General features: G+C 37.0%; 1 protein-coding gene and 1 long non-coding RNA gene across 9 annotated transcripts in view; one reads left to right on the top strand and one right to left on the bottom strand.

Moving 5' to 3' along the window:
• The window catches only part of YAP1 (Yes1 associated transcriptional regulator), an 88,332-nt gene that overhangs the window by 23,337 nt on the left and 48,955 nt on the right, over positions 1-16,040 (bottom strand). For 4 of the 8 annotated variants that reach the window (XM_066312966.1, XM_066312969.1, XM_066312967.1 and 1 more), the window contains exons 3-4: positions 15,781-15,896; positions 7,343-7,456 (exon numbers count right to left, since the gene is read on the bottom strand). In XM_066312966.1, the coding sequence (XP_066169063.1) occupies positions 7,343-7,456; positions 15,781-15,896 (230 nt within the window). The remainder of the gene's footprint in view (positions 1-7,342; positions 7,457-15,780; positions 15,897-16,040) is intronic. The other 4 variants (XM_066312971.1, XM_066312973.1, XM_066312972.1 and 1 more) reach the window with 1 other exon arrangement.
• The window catches only part of LOC136357581 (uncharacterized), a 391,604-nt gene that overhangs the window by 356,178 nt on the left and 19,386 nt on the right, over positions 1-16,040 (top strand). The window lies entirely within an intron of this gene.

Below are 16,040 nucleotides of genomic sequence, written 5' to 3'. Positions count from 1 at the left end.
AAGGCTTGGTACAATAATTTGTTGTTTAATCAGGATGTAAGTCATATTTCTCGACTGCATTCTTCATAATGTATTGCTATGTTACTCTAAGGAAATCCCAGTCACAGTTTCATAATGCTACCGTTATAAAACAACCTAAAAACTAGCACAATGGAATATTCCATTGCTTTCAGCCTCTGATTAATCCTGGATCTTAGAGTATGGGGGAAACCACAAATAGACTGTTCTCTGGGCTCATTTTGCTGCTTTAAGTCTACAAACAAATCTTAGTGTCTTAGGTGAACAGAAATATTCACAGACTTCTGAGATGAACTTTTGGTTAATGCAAGATACAGCAAATAAAAACACTTACAGAATCATGTCCAAACTACAGACTGGTTACTGTGCATTTATCAACTAGTTTCATTCAAATCAACTTACTATTTTTGTTTTACTACCACTATTGCACCTGCTGGTTAAAACAACATAAATTAAATTCCTTTTTCTTTGATAAATCTGCCATTGTTTTTGAAGTCTTTTTGTACTGTCAACTTTAGATGTGCAATAGCCAGACTGACTTGAGCACCATTAAGACTCTACAGCATGTACAGACAGACTCTTGAATCACTGGTAACTAAAGCAAAGTAAAATGCTGTGTCAGTTCTTTTCCCCCCATAGCAGTAAACAGCAGTATTTATAAAGCACTTTCTCTCAATGTATGCCAGTTTCAGAAGAGCTAAAACATTCTGGCCACCCAGAAAAGCAAATATAAGTGATATTCAGCAGTAAAGGAAGTTAAGTAAGTAGCTTTTAGGAACTTCTGCTCAGTGCACACATATAAAACAAAACTCCATAAATAATGGGCTCTTACTAAAATTCTCTTTAAACTCTACGTAACTCTTCTTCACTTTTTAAAAAGAAATAAGTTTTAATTTTGGAAGGCTAAACAAGTTTTAAATTACTTGACTTAAAGAACACAACTGAGGTATTACTACTTCAGAACTACGTAAGAGACACTGTATTGGACAGATTATGAGAAGAAACCTGAACTAATGTTATTTAAATTTATGCCTCATATGTCTGTCCACTGACTCTCTGTCAAAATGTGTTTAATGAAAACTAGTCCACATGTTAGACCACAGTTTAATCAGCAAAGAGTCTACATAAGGCTATTAGCTGTGAACAGCTTCACTGTTTAATCACCACATAGCAGTTCCTGGGTTAACTAACCAAAAGACAAACTTCTTTACAATTTCTTATAAAACAATGTGATAACTTTTTAAATGCAGGTTTCCTTTAATTTATTTGAGTGGAACAAACCCTGTATATATGCATCTGCATATCTTCATCTTTAATTTCTGTCATAAGCCCATTAGAAATGATTAAACAGAAATTACAAAATCCAGTAAAAACTACTATTAAAAAAATCAACAGTATTCTGTCAAGAAATATATACTTGTGTATATTTCTATATATAAGAACTTCTATACAGAAGAAAACTATATATAAGAAACTACCATCATGTTTCAACACGACTGAATTCGAAGACATAACACCTGATGTGTCTTTGAATTTAAGATCATATATGAATATAGATTATATAATTACTGTGTGTATATATATTTAATTACAGATAATGGATCATGTTCAAAATTATCCATCTCCAACTTTTAACACAGTATGCGCATTAACAAGGAAGTGCAAACTTCTGTGTTAGAAGGATATGGTGGAAAATATGTCCCTGTTAGGACTGCAGCTTCCTTTCACTATCACAGCTGCTTAGCACAACACTGCAAGCATGCATTATTTTTACTGGCACCCACACACCATTAGCAATAAATCTCTTTTCTCAAACAAGATTAAATTACTCTGAAAACAAAACAAACCCCAAACCAGGTATAAACTTACATAAACCTACTGTCCTGACAAGTTCTTAAGAAAAGTGTGGGTTTCTCTTTCTTTAATAGTCGAGAAATATTCTACCTAAAGTAGATACCTGCACCCTGACACAATACTTGTGGACAGATTTAGTGATTTCTTCAGCGAACTCAGTTCAGTTAAGAGGTATAAATATATCCCGCTTTCAAACCAACCAAGATTTTGCTTTCTGACATAATCATACACAACAAATAATTATTTATTTTCATTACCATAAGGCAGCACTTGCCTTTTACCAAGGGATGCTTACCAGTGAAATTTCATCTGCCTCTGCAGATTAACAGCAGGATTTGACAGAAGTCACTGGATCACTGAAAACTGATGCTGCTTCATCTGTACACATCTCTGACAGACACACCAAATACAGAAGTCTTTACCCCATCCTAAATGATCTCCTGAAACTGTTCTTCTGGAAGAACAGAGACAGGGAAGTGAAAAATCTAGTATCACTAGACCTTTTTAGATGAGTCAAATCCTCTTCTGTTTTACAGAGTATATAAAGAGGACGCGCCACCGCATTTGCAGATCAAAACCATTTGTGGCTCATGCTCTGCTTTTTGTAAAAAAACCTGAAGGCAAATCTGGAACTTAAGAAATCTAAAATGCTACTATGATCAGACACAAGATCTGGGCTTTTTTCTTCTTTTTTTGGACTAGATGAAGGTAAAACTCCAGCTTTCCAACCTAGAGTTCCAGGTCTAGTCCAAAAATCTGCATCTTGAAAGGCTACTACAAACCAATTTGAAGGAACATATATTACACAAAGTGCTAGGCAGGTAAGGAATAAGAAAGCAACACTATGGACTACCTCCTTTTAATTTCTGATACTTAAAAATTAGCACATGCTCTGAAGCATAAGCTTTTAACTGAACTTCAAGCTTTTTGTGTTTGCTTGCCTTTTCTTTTAACAGAAATGATAAATATGCTTCAATGAAACATACATTTTACTGCAGTGTTTCTGAACAAGCCCTTCTCACTTTTTCAAAGGCTAAATTTTGTTTAGTAGGAAAAAAGGAAGCAGAAAAACCTGGTGTGCATTCTCTATAATCATACTGTCATCATCAGTTTTATTTCATTTCCTGATTATGTAGTCAAGTAGCTACTGTACACAGAACCCCTATGGCACTTTCCATAATGATATTAAACACTGTCTTGCCTTACCTTCCCCCTCATCCAAAATTCATGCAGAACTTCAAAGAACATTAACATTATCTCTAAATGGGAGTGATAAAGTTGTGGGAGTGATAAAGTCGTGGCAGTGATTTCAACCTGAGGTCACATATTTTGCTTGATACCCCATTATCGCAGCTCCAAGAATTGAAAGACCAGAAAGAAAGAGACTGGGAGTGTGCAACACTGGTATTACCACTAGTTACAAGTCTTTAAAACCCAAGTTTAGAACAAAATAACAAGGAAACTGAAACAATATCTTGTTTTACTCCAAGCCCTACAGACACTCTACTGGAGCACTATTGTCTCCGCACCAAACTTAAACCAGCAGAGACATGGAAATCAACTGCCAGTTTCCACTATTTTTCCACTTCAACTTCATCTTTGAATTTAACATACTAAGCACCCTCAAAGGGCAAATTGTTTAAGGTTGCATTTCAAAACCAAGTCCTATCACTGGCAAACTTAAATAAGAGGTAAAATCCCTTTAATGGTGTTTGATACAAAAGCCAATTCTTGGAAACTTACAGCAAAAAAGCTAAACAATTTTAAACTTCAACTGGCTGTAGGAAATTTGACTTTATAGGAAAAGCAGATGTTCTTCTACTTCTCTAACTCCAGCCACTCAAAATGCATAGCAGACCTGTTTCCTATCCAGATGTTCTTTGAGTATCAAGAAAACGCATTATGTTATCTGAAAGGCTTAAAAATCCAGTAGGATCTGTGAAGAATGACCAATGAACAATAGCAAAAAAGACAAAACAATCCAAAATACAAGCTCAACCTGACAGTCCAGTTCCCTCAAGGAAAAAAAAAAAAAAACAACTCTTCTAAATAAATAAATAAATAAATAAATAAAGGCAACGCGAAGCCTCTCACTATGAGGCCTGCAAAGGCACTGAGAAGGTAGGACAGCATGTTTTTACCAGATGCTCCACTAGACAAGAATCCTGCTGACACAGGCCCAAGGACTACTCCCCTCCCATCCCCAACTCCTTTGATCCCATGTCATCTTCTATGACTGCCTCTGCTTGGCCTAAGACCCTCCTTTCATACTTAGTTCTCTCCTAGATATTAAAGTTTGTGAATTGCCCTAACAAGAAACTCTTTTAAACAGTATTTGTAGACTTGGAGGATGAAAGTCTGAGCCACAGGTTTCCACTGACACTTAAATGGTGCTGCTAAAGACCTCGAACCCATTTCAAAGATGTTAGACTTGAGTCCTGGAACAAAGTTCTGATCTCCAACTTGGAGCACTCAGGTTTGAGACCCAGCCTGCCCCACAGCTATTCTGACAGAGGCTCTTTTCTGATGCATTATTTCTAAAAGCCTGTTCCAAGAAAGAATATATACTAACTACATTCTTTTATTTTCTGTTTAAAAGCACGAATGCTATACCAAAATACCCCATACCAAGTCAGTCCACCTAAATTATCTTTTCCAGCTGATTCTCCTTTCCCTCTCTCTTTTCTAGCCACAATAATGGAACATTCCAAACACTATTTAAAAAAAGCTATATCCACGCCTACTAGGGAAAATAAAGATGAATGCAAAGCTTCCATATGATGAGGAACATAGAAAGACATAAAGGCTGTCTCCCTGGAAGCTGGGAATTCAAAAGCAATAAGGGCAAAGACTCTTCATACCTTCTGCTTCTGAATACTAGAACAGAGGAGTATGTTTGCACATACCATTCAATAGCTTTGCTTTCTTCAATGGTTCTTAAGATCAGTGAAAGTGGCAGAGAGAGAAATTAATTCCTCCTTCATTTTCAATCACCATTAGCATCACTGTAACACCAAAAGCTTCAACAGGACAAAAAATTAATTAATCCTGCTTCTGGAAGTATTCGTACCCAAAAATATTGAAAGCCAAGCATTTTTATTAAAGCATGGTGATAGAAAAAGGTATAGTCATCCTCAGGGGAAAAATACCAACAGAAGTTTCAACCTACATTAAGCACAGAAAGGTAAACTGAGTCATTCACATGCTATTTAGGGTGACAGCACATATTTGTCAAGTATCTCCATATGATATGCAAGGGTCAGTAACTTCACTGTCAAACAGATTCTTTTTCTTCTTGACTGGAGTGAATTAAGGAGGTCACAAGTAAGAAAGCAACAGGAATAGAATTTTGTATTTTCTTGGCTCAAATGATAAAAACATAAACCACAATACACTTTGTACAACTTAGGTTTTCAAGGAAAACTCCTTCAAGCTCAACAGCATCTAGCAGCTTGTCTCTATTTGCCGTCACTCTAGATCAGAAGAGCCCACATGCTTTTTTTCCTTTCCTGCCTCTTTCAGTTACACTTGAGCTCTTTGACTGAAAAGGTCTGGAACAGATTAAAAGTTCGACCACAAAATAAAGAGCCTTGGCATGTACTCAAGCCTGTCTGGGATACACATACACAGTGGGCCCAAAAAGGGAAGCTATGCAGCAAGAAACCCTTAATCAGTCTTTTGGACATTTCTAACTTCTTTCAGTTTAACTGCACAGCCTTAACATTTGATGGAGTTTCAGTATGCACAGGACAAGCAGCTTTTGCCCTTACAGTTGGACCACTCTATTTACAGGAATACAAAATAGTTGTGAAATTCAAGATTCATCTCACTCACGACCTCTGTCCATAAAGGCGTTTTCCACAATCCTTTTTAATTCTAGTTCATCTTTGGAAACGATAAAGTAATGCATGTAAAGAAAAACAGATACCCCGCAAGACTACCAGAGTAAATGGAATTCCAAAAGGCAACACTAATTTTCAAAACGACTGCTTCCTTTTCAGCATTATTCACATACTAAGTAATTGTGAGGTAGCAAATTACCCACACACTCCTCTTGCAACATGCAAACAAGTCTGTAGCTCTGGCTGGTGTTAAAGCCAGCATGGACATTTGCCAAAGCTGACACCCCACCTTTGGGCTCAAGTTGCATAGTCGTTCAACCTGTCCACAAACTGGTGAGCAGTTTATAAACAAAGTGTGACAATCTGGTGCTCTCCATAAGAGTAAATGGATGTTGCAAGTAAGCCCTCAAGCCTACAAACCAAAAATGCAGAATTTCTAACAGACATTTCAGAAAACAAAACAGAACCGTGACTGTTGAGTTTTGCAGCTCTGTATTTATATGGCATTCATGGAGTTAATGCCTCTCCCAAAAGGGGCCCACAGTTGTTGTTAGGTCAACCCCTGTAAAGCTTCAAAGGTTTTGCATCCCCTCAGCCTGACCTACTCAGCGATCTGCGCACTGTTTTCATTTAGCTGCACCGAGTCCAAAAGTAAAGCCTGAAAACCACAATGATCTCTTCTTTTTTTTTTTACTCCTACTGTTTTTCCATGGCTCTGGAAAAATAACTATAATCCGAAGGAGTTGAAAATAGTAAGCTATTGGAAAAACAAATCAAGGGCAAGCTAATAAGGCTGACACACACAGGTCATGGCTTTACAAAAAAACAGAGACTGTAATGCCATATTAAATACATCACTTGGACAATCTAAGAAAATAGTTTATAGTCTTCACACTATACATGATTTCTATTTATAGTCATCACTGCCAATATTTAATTGAAAAGTTTGCAGCTTGGCTCTTCACACAGATCAAAAACACTACTGAAAAAATACATAAAAGTTCTGTTTTGTTGAATTTCTCCATCTAAATTTTGTAATCATTAAGTTATTATTACTATTTCAAATAACACATAGTCTTTACCCCACAAAAAGGTTATTAAAGTAGGAGCAACAAAATTAATAATTCCTCATTGATTTAAACAGAAAGTTTTGTCATGATAATCACTGTGACAAGCTGGAATTATAAGCTGGTATATGTTTCAAGTGTATTTAAACAGCATGAACTATTATTTGACAATGCCCTCTTAAGATAGCACAAAGGAAAGCAAATATTTGTTTAGGAATTAAAAAGATTCTTCTGTGGTAAAGTTTTGCTAATTTAAAGGGATGAGTGAGCTTGACTGAAACTGTCTCAGTAAGTAACTTCTGAATGTCACTGCTTTGGGGAACTGTACGGATGATATAGCAAAATACCAAACCGTAGCATTAGGAACTTGGGTAATATAAAGTCCTGAAGGATACAGGCTAATAATTTTTATCTTAAAATATATATATATATTCAAATAAGGCCTCTATAACTCAAAATATATTTTAATTGTACTACAAAAAGTTTTCAAAATATGCCTGCAAAATTAAAGCTGAGTAAACTGAAGCAAATCAAGAATTCTGAATCGAGATGAACTTTTACCAAAGCGTGGGTCAAGCCTTGGGTCTAGCCAAGATGTGGTCTTGTTCTTATGGTTTATGTAGTAAATTTCTCCATCCTGGGTCATAGCTTGTTCCCATCCATCGGGGAGTGGGCCTGCAATATAGAAGGAAGGAGTTGATGGCGGGCTCTTGTTTGCTCCAGCTGAAATTGATCTAAAAAAATTTTAACATTTTACATATATAACAGTACATGAAACAGAAGAGTTTCAAGCTCATTTCTGGGATTAAGGGCAAAGAAGTGCTGGGTGGGAAACCAAGGAACAGGAAACACTTCTATCATTTTTATTTAGGATATGGAGTTTAAATTTTCAAACTTGTTTGCATCCTTTCATATGCTTTTGACACATAATTTTGTTATAGCATTCTAGTATAAAACCAGCAATAAGTCAAGCCTGCCAGAATGAAACCGGCATGAGCAACAGGAAAAGGAAGCACAGAATAATCCTACCTCCCACAGTAAAGTTCATCTAGTGATTAAGACACAGGAGCAGCAACATGCTAACACTGAGGAGATCCTGAAATATTCCTGTCTTTCACAATTAAAAAAAGAAGTGACAAAACTCATTTCCCCTTCACCTCATACCCTAAGTTTCGGTGAAAGAATTCAAGGTTTAAGCAGACAAAAATGCGAACCTGAAGAACAAGGCAGGCAAACAAGCAATGACAAAGCAAAGCCAAGGAAACACCACAGGCAGCCACAAAGATACAGTTCTATGAACAGCAGTGCAATGCCTCTACAAGCAGAAAGGCACACACAGGAAAAATTACATCTGGAAAATGGTCAAAGGGAGGTACATAATGATGTTGTGGAGTCCACAGCTGATGTCTGAACATAGAGTGTGAGGAGTGATTCCCATATGTTCCCATCAGCAGCTTTCAAGAAACTACTTTTCATCCCTATACAGTTCTTAAACTCGTCATTCCCATCTCTATATGATTGCATACATTCACATGTACTTTGCTTAGACCGAACACTATTTTAAAAAGTTATATATATCTCATCTTATCTGGCAGGTCCTTTACAAATACATGGTTTTGAATTTTTATACTCACATTGACATGGACTTTAAAAAATATCTAAATTAGATACAGGAAGATCTTCCTTTGTATTTTAGATTTAAGTACAATCCTCAAACTATACAACAAAAGATTCACTACACATGTTAAGAATGTAAAAGAAAATAGAACAAAATCTGCTGTGGCAGCAAGCCATTGTATTTCAGGTCCTTTTACTCTTCCTCAGTGTAATACAGTAACAGAGCAACAAAAGCCATCTGGCTCTTAGACATGGACTAACAGATTACTCTACAAAATGTAAGATACACTAAGTACACACAAACATCATTATTTCACACATGAAATTTAGATATACTCAAGAGTCTATCTGATAAATGTCTACTATATCCACTTTCAAACTACATTAGCTCTTGTCCTGAAGTCATGCTCCTGCTGAAGAATTCAGTCCGAAGCTGGGAGGAGAGGTGGGGATGATAGATTTGTTTGCTTAATCTCAAAAGATGTTATTGGAGAAATATCAAAAAGAGTAAAAAAATAATTCAGTTGCATTCCAGTAAGGAATGCATTCCAAGGCATAACCAGGACAAGAATTTCTTATACTGTGGTCTTTGAAGATACCTTGCAAACTACATTTCTAATTTAAACTTTCATTTTGGCTCAGAAAACAAAAGCCCTTCTCTAACAACTTCACTACTCCATCATTAGAGCCACAGATTTTCAAGTGAGGAAGAACAGTGAACATCAGGCATTTTCTTCCCACCTCTAATGCTTATAAGCTTTAAATGTTGCCTACAAGTAATGAATACCTCAGAAGCTAGTGAACAGAACAGGCAAGAAAGAGTGACAATACTGCAAGTAATTTGTGAACCCTAATATATTCACTATACAAAAGGACTGATGGAGAAATGAAAGCTCCAGTGCAAAAAAATGCTGTATTTTGTTACCGTACCCAAAGACCAGGCAGCTAATCAGTGAGATGGTTTTCTATAAAACTAGGGCACAAGAGCACAGAGACATGCTCCCCACCATCCAAGTGTAGAGGCCAATGAAGAACCAAACCCACTCCTTCACTGTTGAGCCAACACACTAGCCATGCAGGCAGACCCTCTCACTACCATTCTTCTCAGAGTCCTGCTAAGCCACAAAACGCTTGAAGAAACTCAGCAAGAAAATCTTTGAGAACTGCAAAGCCAGAAAAATACTCTTTGGCTTTAGGAAAAACAAAACTAGCCTTGGGGTGTCAGTCCTGCTGAACACTGAAGTCTGTACTGGTCCAGCATGTTCCTTTGTAGCAAGTAAGAACAAAATGCCTTTGAAGTGGGCTGCCAGGAGCTGATCAGTCCATCCACCTGGTGGAATAACACTACTTATGAGATTCAGTGATCTGATGAGTACTGGCTTACTACTAGAGACAAACCTGGGCAAGGTTCCCTTTTTAAATAAAATGCTCAGCTGTGGAACAGGACAGAAATGTCCATCTGCTCACCTGGCTGTCACAGCAGCAAGCTTTCTTTGCTAAGTGCCACAAATGACTGCAAAAGCACAGCTTTTATCTCTAGAAACTTTTGGCATTAATAATGTAGCTTTCATCCTTGGACAACAAACTGCTTTCATGCTTCTGCTGTCATCCTCACATATTGAAAAGCCAGATCAAAAATTGAAATTATTGCCTTCTGTAATTCCTGTTTGGTTTTCTGAGCAATTTTGACACTAGAAGACAAGTCTGATTTTCTAAATGGTCACCTGACAAACTCTCTATTAGAGGCAAGTACCAAAGGAAAGAACTAAACCCATGCTGAAGAACAGGAGACACATTCACCCAGAGCACCTAGGAAAATTCCTTTGCAATTACATGCCCATTCTCCCCCAAAAGGCTCAACAGGAACAGAATTTTCAGCGTTAGATAACCTAGGTCACAAAATTTAAGTCCTACATTGCTACTATTCAGACTTTCTCACTAAAATTTCCGTAGTTAATGTAGCTCATGTTGTACAGAAACAGTAATACTGGGTCTAACCAAAAGTCCATTTAGTCCAGGCAACTAGCCTGGGGTCATGGACAGATCTTGTTAGTCGCTGGAAGTAGTCCATTTAGTGACTGTCACACTCCATAAACTTTTAAATAAAGCACCAAACACATATAGAGACCTAAAACGTATGGACGCTATGAATAGTCACTTGGCTTCCAAGTATGCTGGGCACTAGAACAGGCTCCCCAGGGACATGGTCATAGCCCGAGTTCTGGCAGAGCTCAAGAAGTGTTCGGACAATGCTCTCAAGCATACAATGTGACTCTTGGGGATGTCCTGCGCAGGGCCAGGAGTTGGATTCAATGATTCTTTTGAGTCCCTTCCAAATCAGAATATTATGTGATTCTATCACAAGTTATTCCTTGGGCTAGTTTCTGACTGCTTATTAAGTGCCAAAATATCTCTTTTTCAAGTACTTCTCCAATTTCCCCTCCAAATTTTGTAAATATTTAGCACAAACAATATCCCTGTGACATGGTCTCCTAGTAGTTCTGTCTCGTGCCTCCTATGACAACTGAACACTATCACAACTGTAAGTTTAGAATTCTACGAAATAATTTGCGCAGGGAGACATAACCTGTCTAGGTAGGGAACTAAGCCTGCACTGTGGTACTTTTAATGACAAAGTTACAAAAAAAATTAAATTCTGATTTCCAAACGTAAGCCATCTTTACTGAACTACTGATAAGCCATACCTCTGTTACTAAATATTTATATAATGGTGTAACTTCACATAACTAACACGTAATAACATAACTAACATGTAATAACATAAATAACGTGCATGTCTCTTTGGTACATGTCTCCACTTTTTATGAGGGTGTTTTTTAACTTTCTCATATGCCATGGAATCTGGAATGCAAAGCAGAGCTTGCTGCTGGCAGAGAGAAAGCAACTGGAAGAGAAACAGAAGTAAAAATGTAGTAGAGATTCAGCCTATGCTGGGATAAGAAGTGAATCTAGCAAAACTACAGCTCCTAACACTTAATTTTAAAACAAATGTAAATGAAGCCATATTTTATCATTAGGTCAATGCATGTAAGTGGGCATCTGTATATATCTACCAACTGAATATGCATGGACAACCTAGGAACTAGAATACCTATGTTCAACAACAGCAATCATCTTCACCTGATACAAAACACTGATCTCCAAAACCTAACTTTTTCACTTTAGTCACTGCGGTTCTAACACTTCCAAAAATTGTTTCAAAGTCGACAGAATTTATTTAAAGTACACCTTTATCCTGTCAAATTAGTATAAAAAGGCACTATTTAAAAAGGGGTGGTTTTTGCAGATGAAGAAAGAAATTATCATTACTGTCAGGCAGATACTTAGAAACCTGAGTTTCACAATAGATCGTAGTGTTGACTGTACACAAAATAGAATTTTGTAGTATGACAGGCTACACAGGAGCAATCTGTAACTGAAGTGAGTAAGGATCTAAGAGAAGAGCTAGAACTCACTTTAGTTATTGGCATAACCCTCCTGTCCCCTGAGAGTTACCAATTCAAGTGTCTATTTTCTTACCATCACTTAATGTGGCACTACAGCCTTACCTTAAGAGACAATGGAACTGCACTAGGTCTACAGACTTTTACTGTGAAACTCAATTCAAAACTGCCACATAAGAACGAAGACAAAAGAGAACAAAGATAGATAATCTGCTCCAAAGCTAATTATCTAAGGTCTATGCGCAAGCAGAAGAGGCTACAGTATGCAGTGCTGTCAAGCATGATTCAAGCATGACTCAGGAAGTAAAAGTATCTGAAGAACAGATGTATATAAATACAATTATCCCATCTCTCTTGTATCAATTGTAATTGCATACAAAACAGTCACTGTTTATTTACAAATGTATAACTTTACTTCAGTAGGAAATCTATAGGATGCTCCTAAGAAGAACAACATAGCATTATTACTACTTTTTTGTTTGTTTTAAATCAAGACAGAAGAAACTATGTTCCTTTTCTCTGTGCTTTCTGTTTTCCTTTAGGGAAAAAATGGTTAGAAACATTACACAAAAAAATCAGAACAGTCACAGTGAAATTTTTTATACATGTGTCATACTTACAAATTACCAGGCTTGTTTCCTTTCCTTTCCACTTCACTATTGAAGTGAAGATGCAATCCTATTTCACAGATTAACCAACAAATGCCATCTAAACGAGCCCTGTGCTGCTTCTCTGCATACATATGGCCCAAACTATTTTAGTTGATTACATGTAGCAAGCTAAGTTAAGAAAGACAGACAAAACCTCCCTCACTTTTCACATACTGATGACTTCCTATGAAGGATGTAGCTAAACTAACACACATAGAATAAGTCATTCACAAAAATCATGCCTGGAACGAATAAAACTGGTTCAGATGTCCATTAACTTCCTTGAAGGAATGTAATTTGTAGCAAGAAACCTGGGTTCTCTTCCAGTCTTAAGTGCATCAAGAGATTGAAATCTTTAGGTTATCTGTCTTGAGAAATTCCATCTCATGCTAAACTACATCTTTCCCATATTTATATTTTAACAATCTTTTGACTTGCCCTTATCACATCTTTCCTGAGTTCTTCTTCCCCTACTTACCCAAAAAGACAACAGGTTTATCTCCAGTATGCACACATCATCTTTCAGAGTTCTCTTCCGCACATCAGCTTTCATAGTTCTTTTATCTATCTGCAACTTCAGTTTGTTTTCCTGTTCTTAATTCTATCTAATGTTAAGAACTCTAATTCTAGCTAAATGGTTAAAGCTTCTAAAGGCTCTCAAGACAGCTCCCAGAAATCTCTCTTACATTTCAGCACAGCAACTTCACTTACAGGCTCCTGTGGCAGTACACTAGAACTTGGACAGTACCTTTAAGGGCTAAAATTAATGAGCACCATACAAGGTCTATACAGAAAGGAAAATATTCCCCTTTGTAGCATTTCAGACACTTTTTTGCAAGTCAGTGATCTCCAGCTGTCACAATACTTACACTCTTTCTTTCCCAATATCTTTCATGAAAGGCTCTCATGCACTAGGATGTGTTTCACTGCCAGCAATATTTCACAACAGGAAACTTCTGTCTTAAAGGTCTCAACTTGATTTCCCAGCTCTTGAGCATGAATACCCAAATTAGAACATTAAGTAGTCTTAAATCGGAGTGCCAACATCATGACTGTAAGTTCCACTGTGCTGAAATGGTACATAGTTACTTCACTTTTCCATTTCTCTCAAAGATTATTCAAGAGGCTATCCAGGAAGCATAAGCTATTCAGTAATAAAAAGTAACAAAACTAGGTGTAAGAGACTCTAACAAAAACAAATATACAGTCATAATTTAAAGTTAGTACATAAACATTTGCCTGATCAAGTATCAGAAACAGAATTGCACCCAAAAAAATGCAGGTTCAGTATTATTTATGTCAAAGCAGACTTTTGTTAATAGCAAATAAGGATAAGCAAGTGCATCCAAACAGCCAGTTCCAATTCAGACTACCTCAACTGACTTAAGCTTAAAAAACCTAACACCACATAACATGTAGTGTAATTCAGTACACACAGGAGTTCTGAGTCCTTCATGCACTTTATCGGATTCAGAGCACTGGGGGAAAAAGAAATCATGGGATTTTCAGTTGAGATTCAACACAGTATCATCTGTGAAATTAAAAATAAATGTTCAATGTACTTGTATCCAAGGAAGCGCTTTCTCAAATCACAAGACAACCCACTTGCACATTTCAACTATATTGAAATTTATTGCATGAACAACAATATCTATACAGCGTCACTCTCTCAAACACACCAGGCAATTACATGTAAATTCTTCATGTTCTTGTAAAAATAATCCTTGTGTCCAGATTGCTAGCTTCTTTTCTAGTTTGTTACCACCCTGTTACAATTTAACAGTACATTTTTTGCTAAGGACTCTTCATTTCTTTCTAAGTTCATAAAGTGATTCCTACTTTACTACCAATATTTTTTCCTGTCAATTCTTGATGCAATGGAAGGTTTGATGAGTTATCTTGAAATACAGAATTTATGTCTGTATTTAAATATTGAAACAACAAGCATCTAGTTTCAGCACAAATAAGCAAAAAGGCAGGACAGACCAAGGAAATTGTTTCCTTTCTCCTATTCTCCCTCCTTTAGAAGTGTCCCTGCAAGAACACACCACCTCTATTGCTGCAGGTTTCCTGGGATAAATTTACAGAAAAAATAATCACACTATTTTATTTTCACATCAGAGCTGGAGACCTTAATTGCTGTGAATCACGACTTCCTGAACTTGAACAGGACTCATTTGTTCAGGATAATCCAGCCTCCTGGCCTAGCCAGCAAAAAGTTTGATTAACTTCCCCTCTAATACTCAGTCATGGATAGCACAGTTTGGTCACGCCGGTTAATCTTTCGGTATTGTCTGCAGCACATGAATTGCAGCATGAAACAAAGCTGTCTAAACAGACCACAAAAAGCAGCACCAGAGAATAACCCTTGGGAAGTACAGGAACGGCAGACACACACAAAATACAGCCAGACTGTGAGAAAATAAATATAACATGAACCTCAGTGACAGACAGGAGGTGACAAAGCAAGGGGAAGACCAAGCATTCAAACCAGCAAAGCACCGAATTTATCTGCTTGCTCTTTGCATAACCAGATGAGAGAGCTCTGAAAACATACAGTAGATTCTATTGCAAGAACAAGAACATTTTACTGCTGTCTAGTGACAGCCCACCCTCCCCCTCCAGACCAGCTGAAAAACAATTCTATATTCCAGGAAAAGACATCAGACTTCCCCAGCTAGACCAATAATACTGATACTGGATTTTGGAAATAACAGAAACACAAGAGGAAAACCAAAACATCTCTGCTTCTAAAAAAGATTCTCAAGGTATTCGCTTGATCAATTTAGGGAGGACAGGAAAAAATTATATGTTCATATTGAATGGAGGAAATGTAAACAAATGGCAGTATACCATGTTGAGTCAGTGAGAAAACTGAGGCAGAAGAACACTGTGAAGCACAAAAGCTTTAATGTAAATTGATACTAATTTAATGGAAATTCTGGTCTTCATCAATTTAACAGCGTTTTTTTAGTTGGAAGAAAACAGACCAAAATTCTGCTTCCTTAGAAGTCTGAACCATTCATTTGAAAATATGAAAACAGAAATCAAAGAACTACAGTGTACTTTCTATTGACAACATAAATATACAAATTCTCTTACTTCAACTAGCAGCCTCTTGCTTGATGAATCAGGCATCAAGAAATTTAAAGTTTCAAACCAGGATAACTAGAAGAACATTTACTAAATCTGGACTCACTTCTCCCGCAATTACAATAGCTTGTGGTTTACCTGTATGATCTTTTTCATAAATACAAATTTTGCTTACCTGATGCCGAGTTCATGATGTTCTGCTGCACAGAAGGACTGGTGGGAGCCGTAACATTCATCTGGGAAAGCATGGCCTTCCTAGGATCTTGCCATGTTGTTGTTTGATCAATGTGACTAAGACAAAACAAAGCAAGAGTTAGGACAGTCATGCATTTACAACAATGACCTGCTAGCACAAAAGTTTAACAACAAAAGGTTAAGCCTGCCAACAACGATCACATTCAAAACCAAACAAGAACTGTTTGGATTCTCTCCAAA

The sequence above is a fragment of the Sylvia atricapilla genome, chromosome 2 (assembly GCF_009819655.1).
Source record: "Sylvia atricapilla isolate bSylAtr1 chromosome 2, bSylAtr1.pri, whole genome shotgun sequence".
NCBI lineage: Eukaryota > Metazoa > Chordata > Aves > Passeriformes > Sylviidae > Sylvia > Sylvia atricapilla.
Note: the sequence above shows the minus strand (reverse complement) of the source record. Positions and strands in the feature narration are given on the sequence as shown.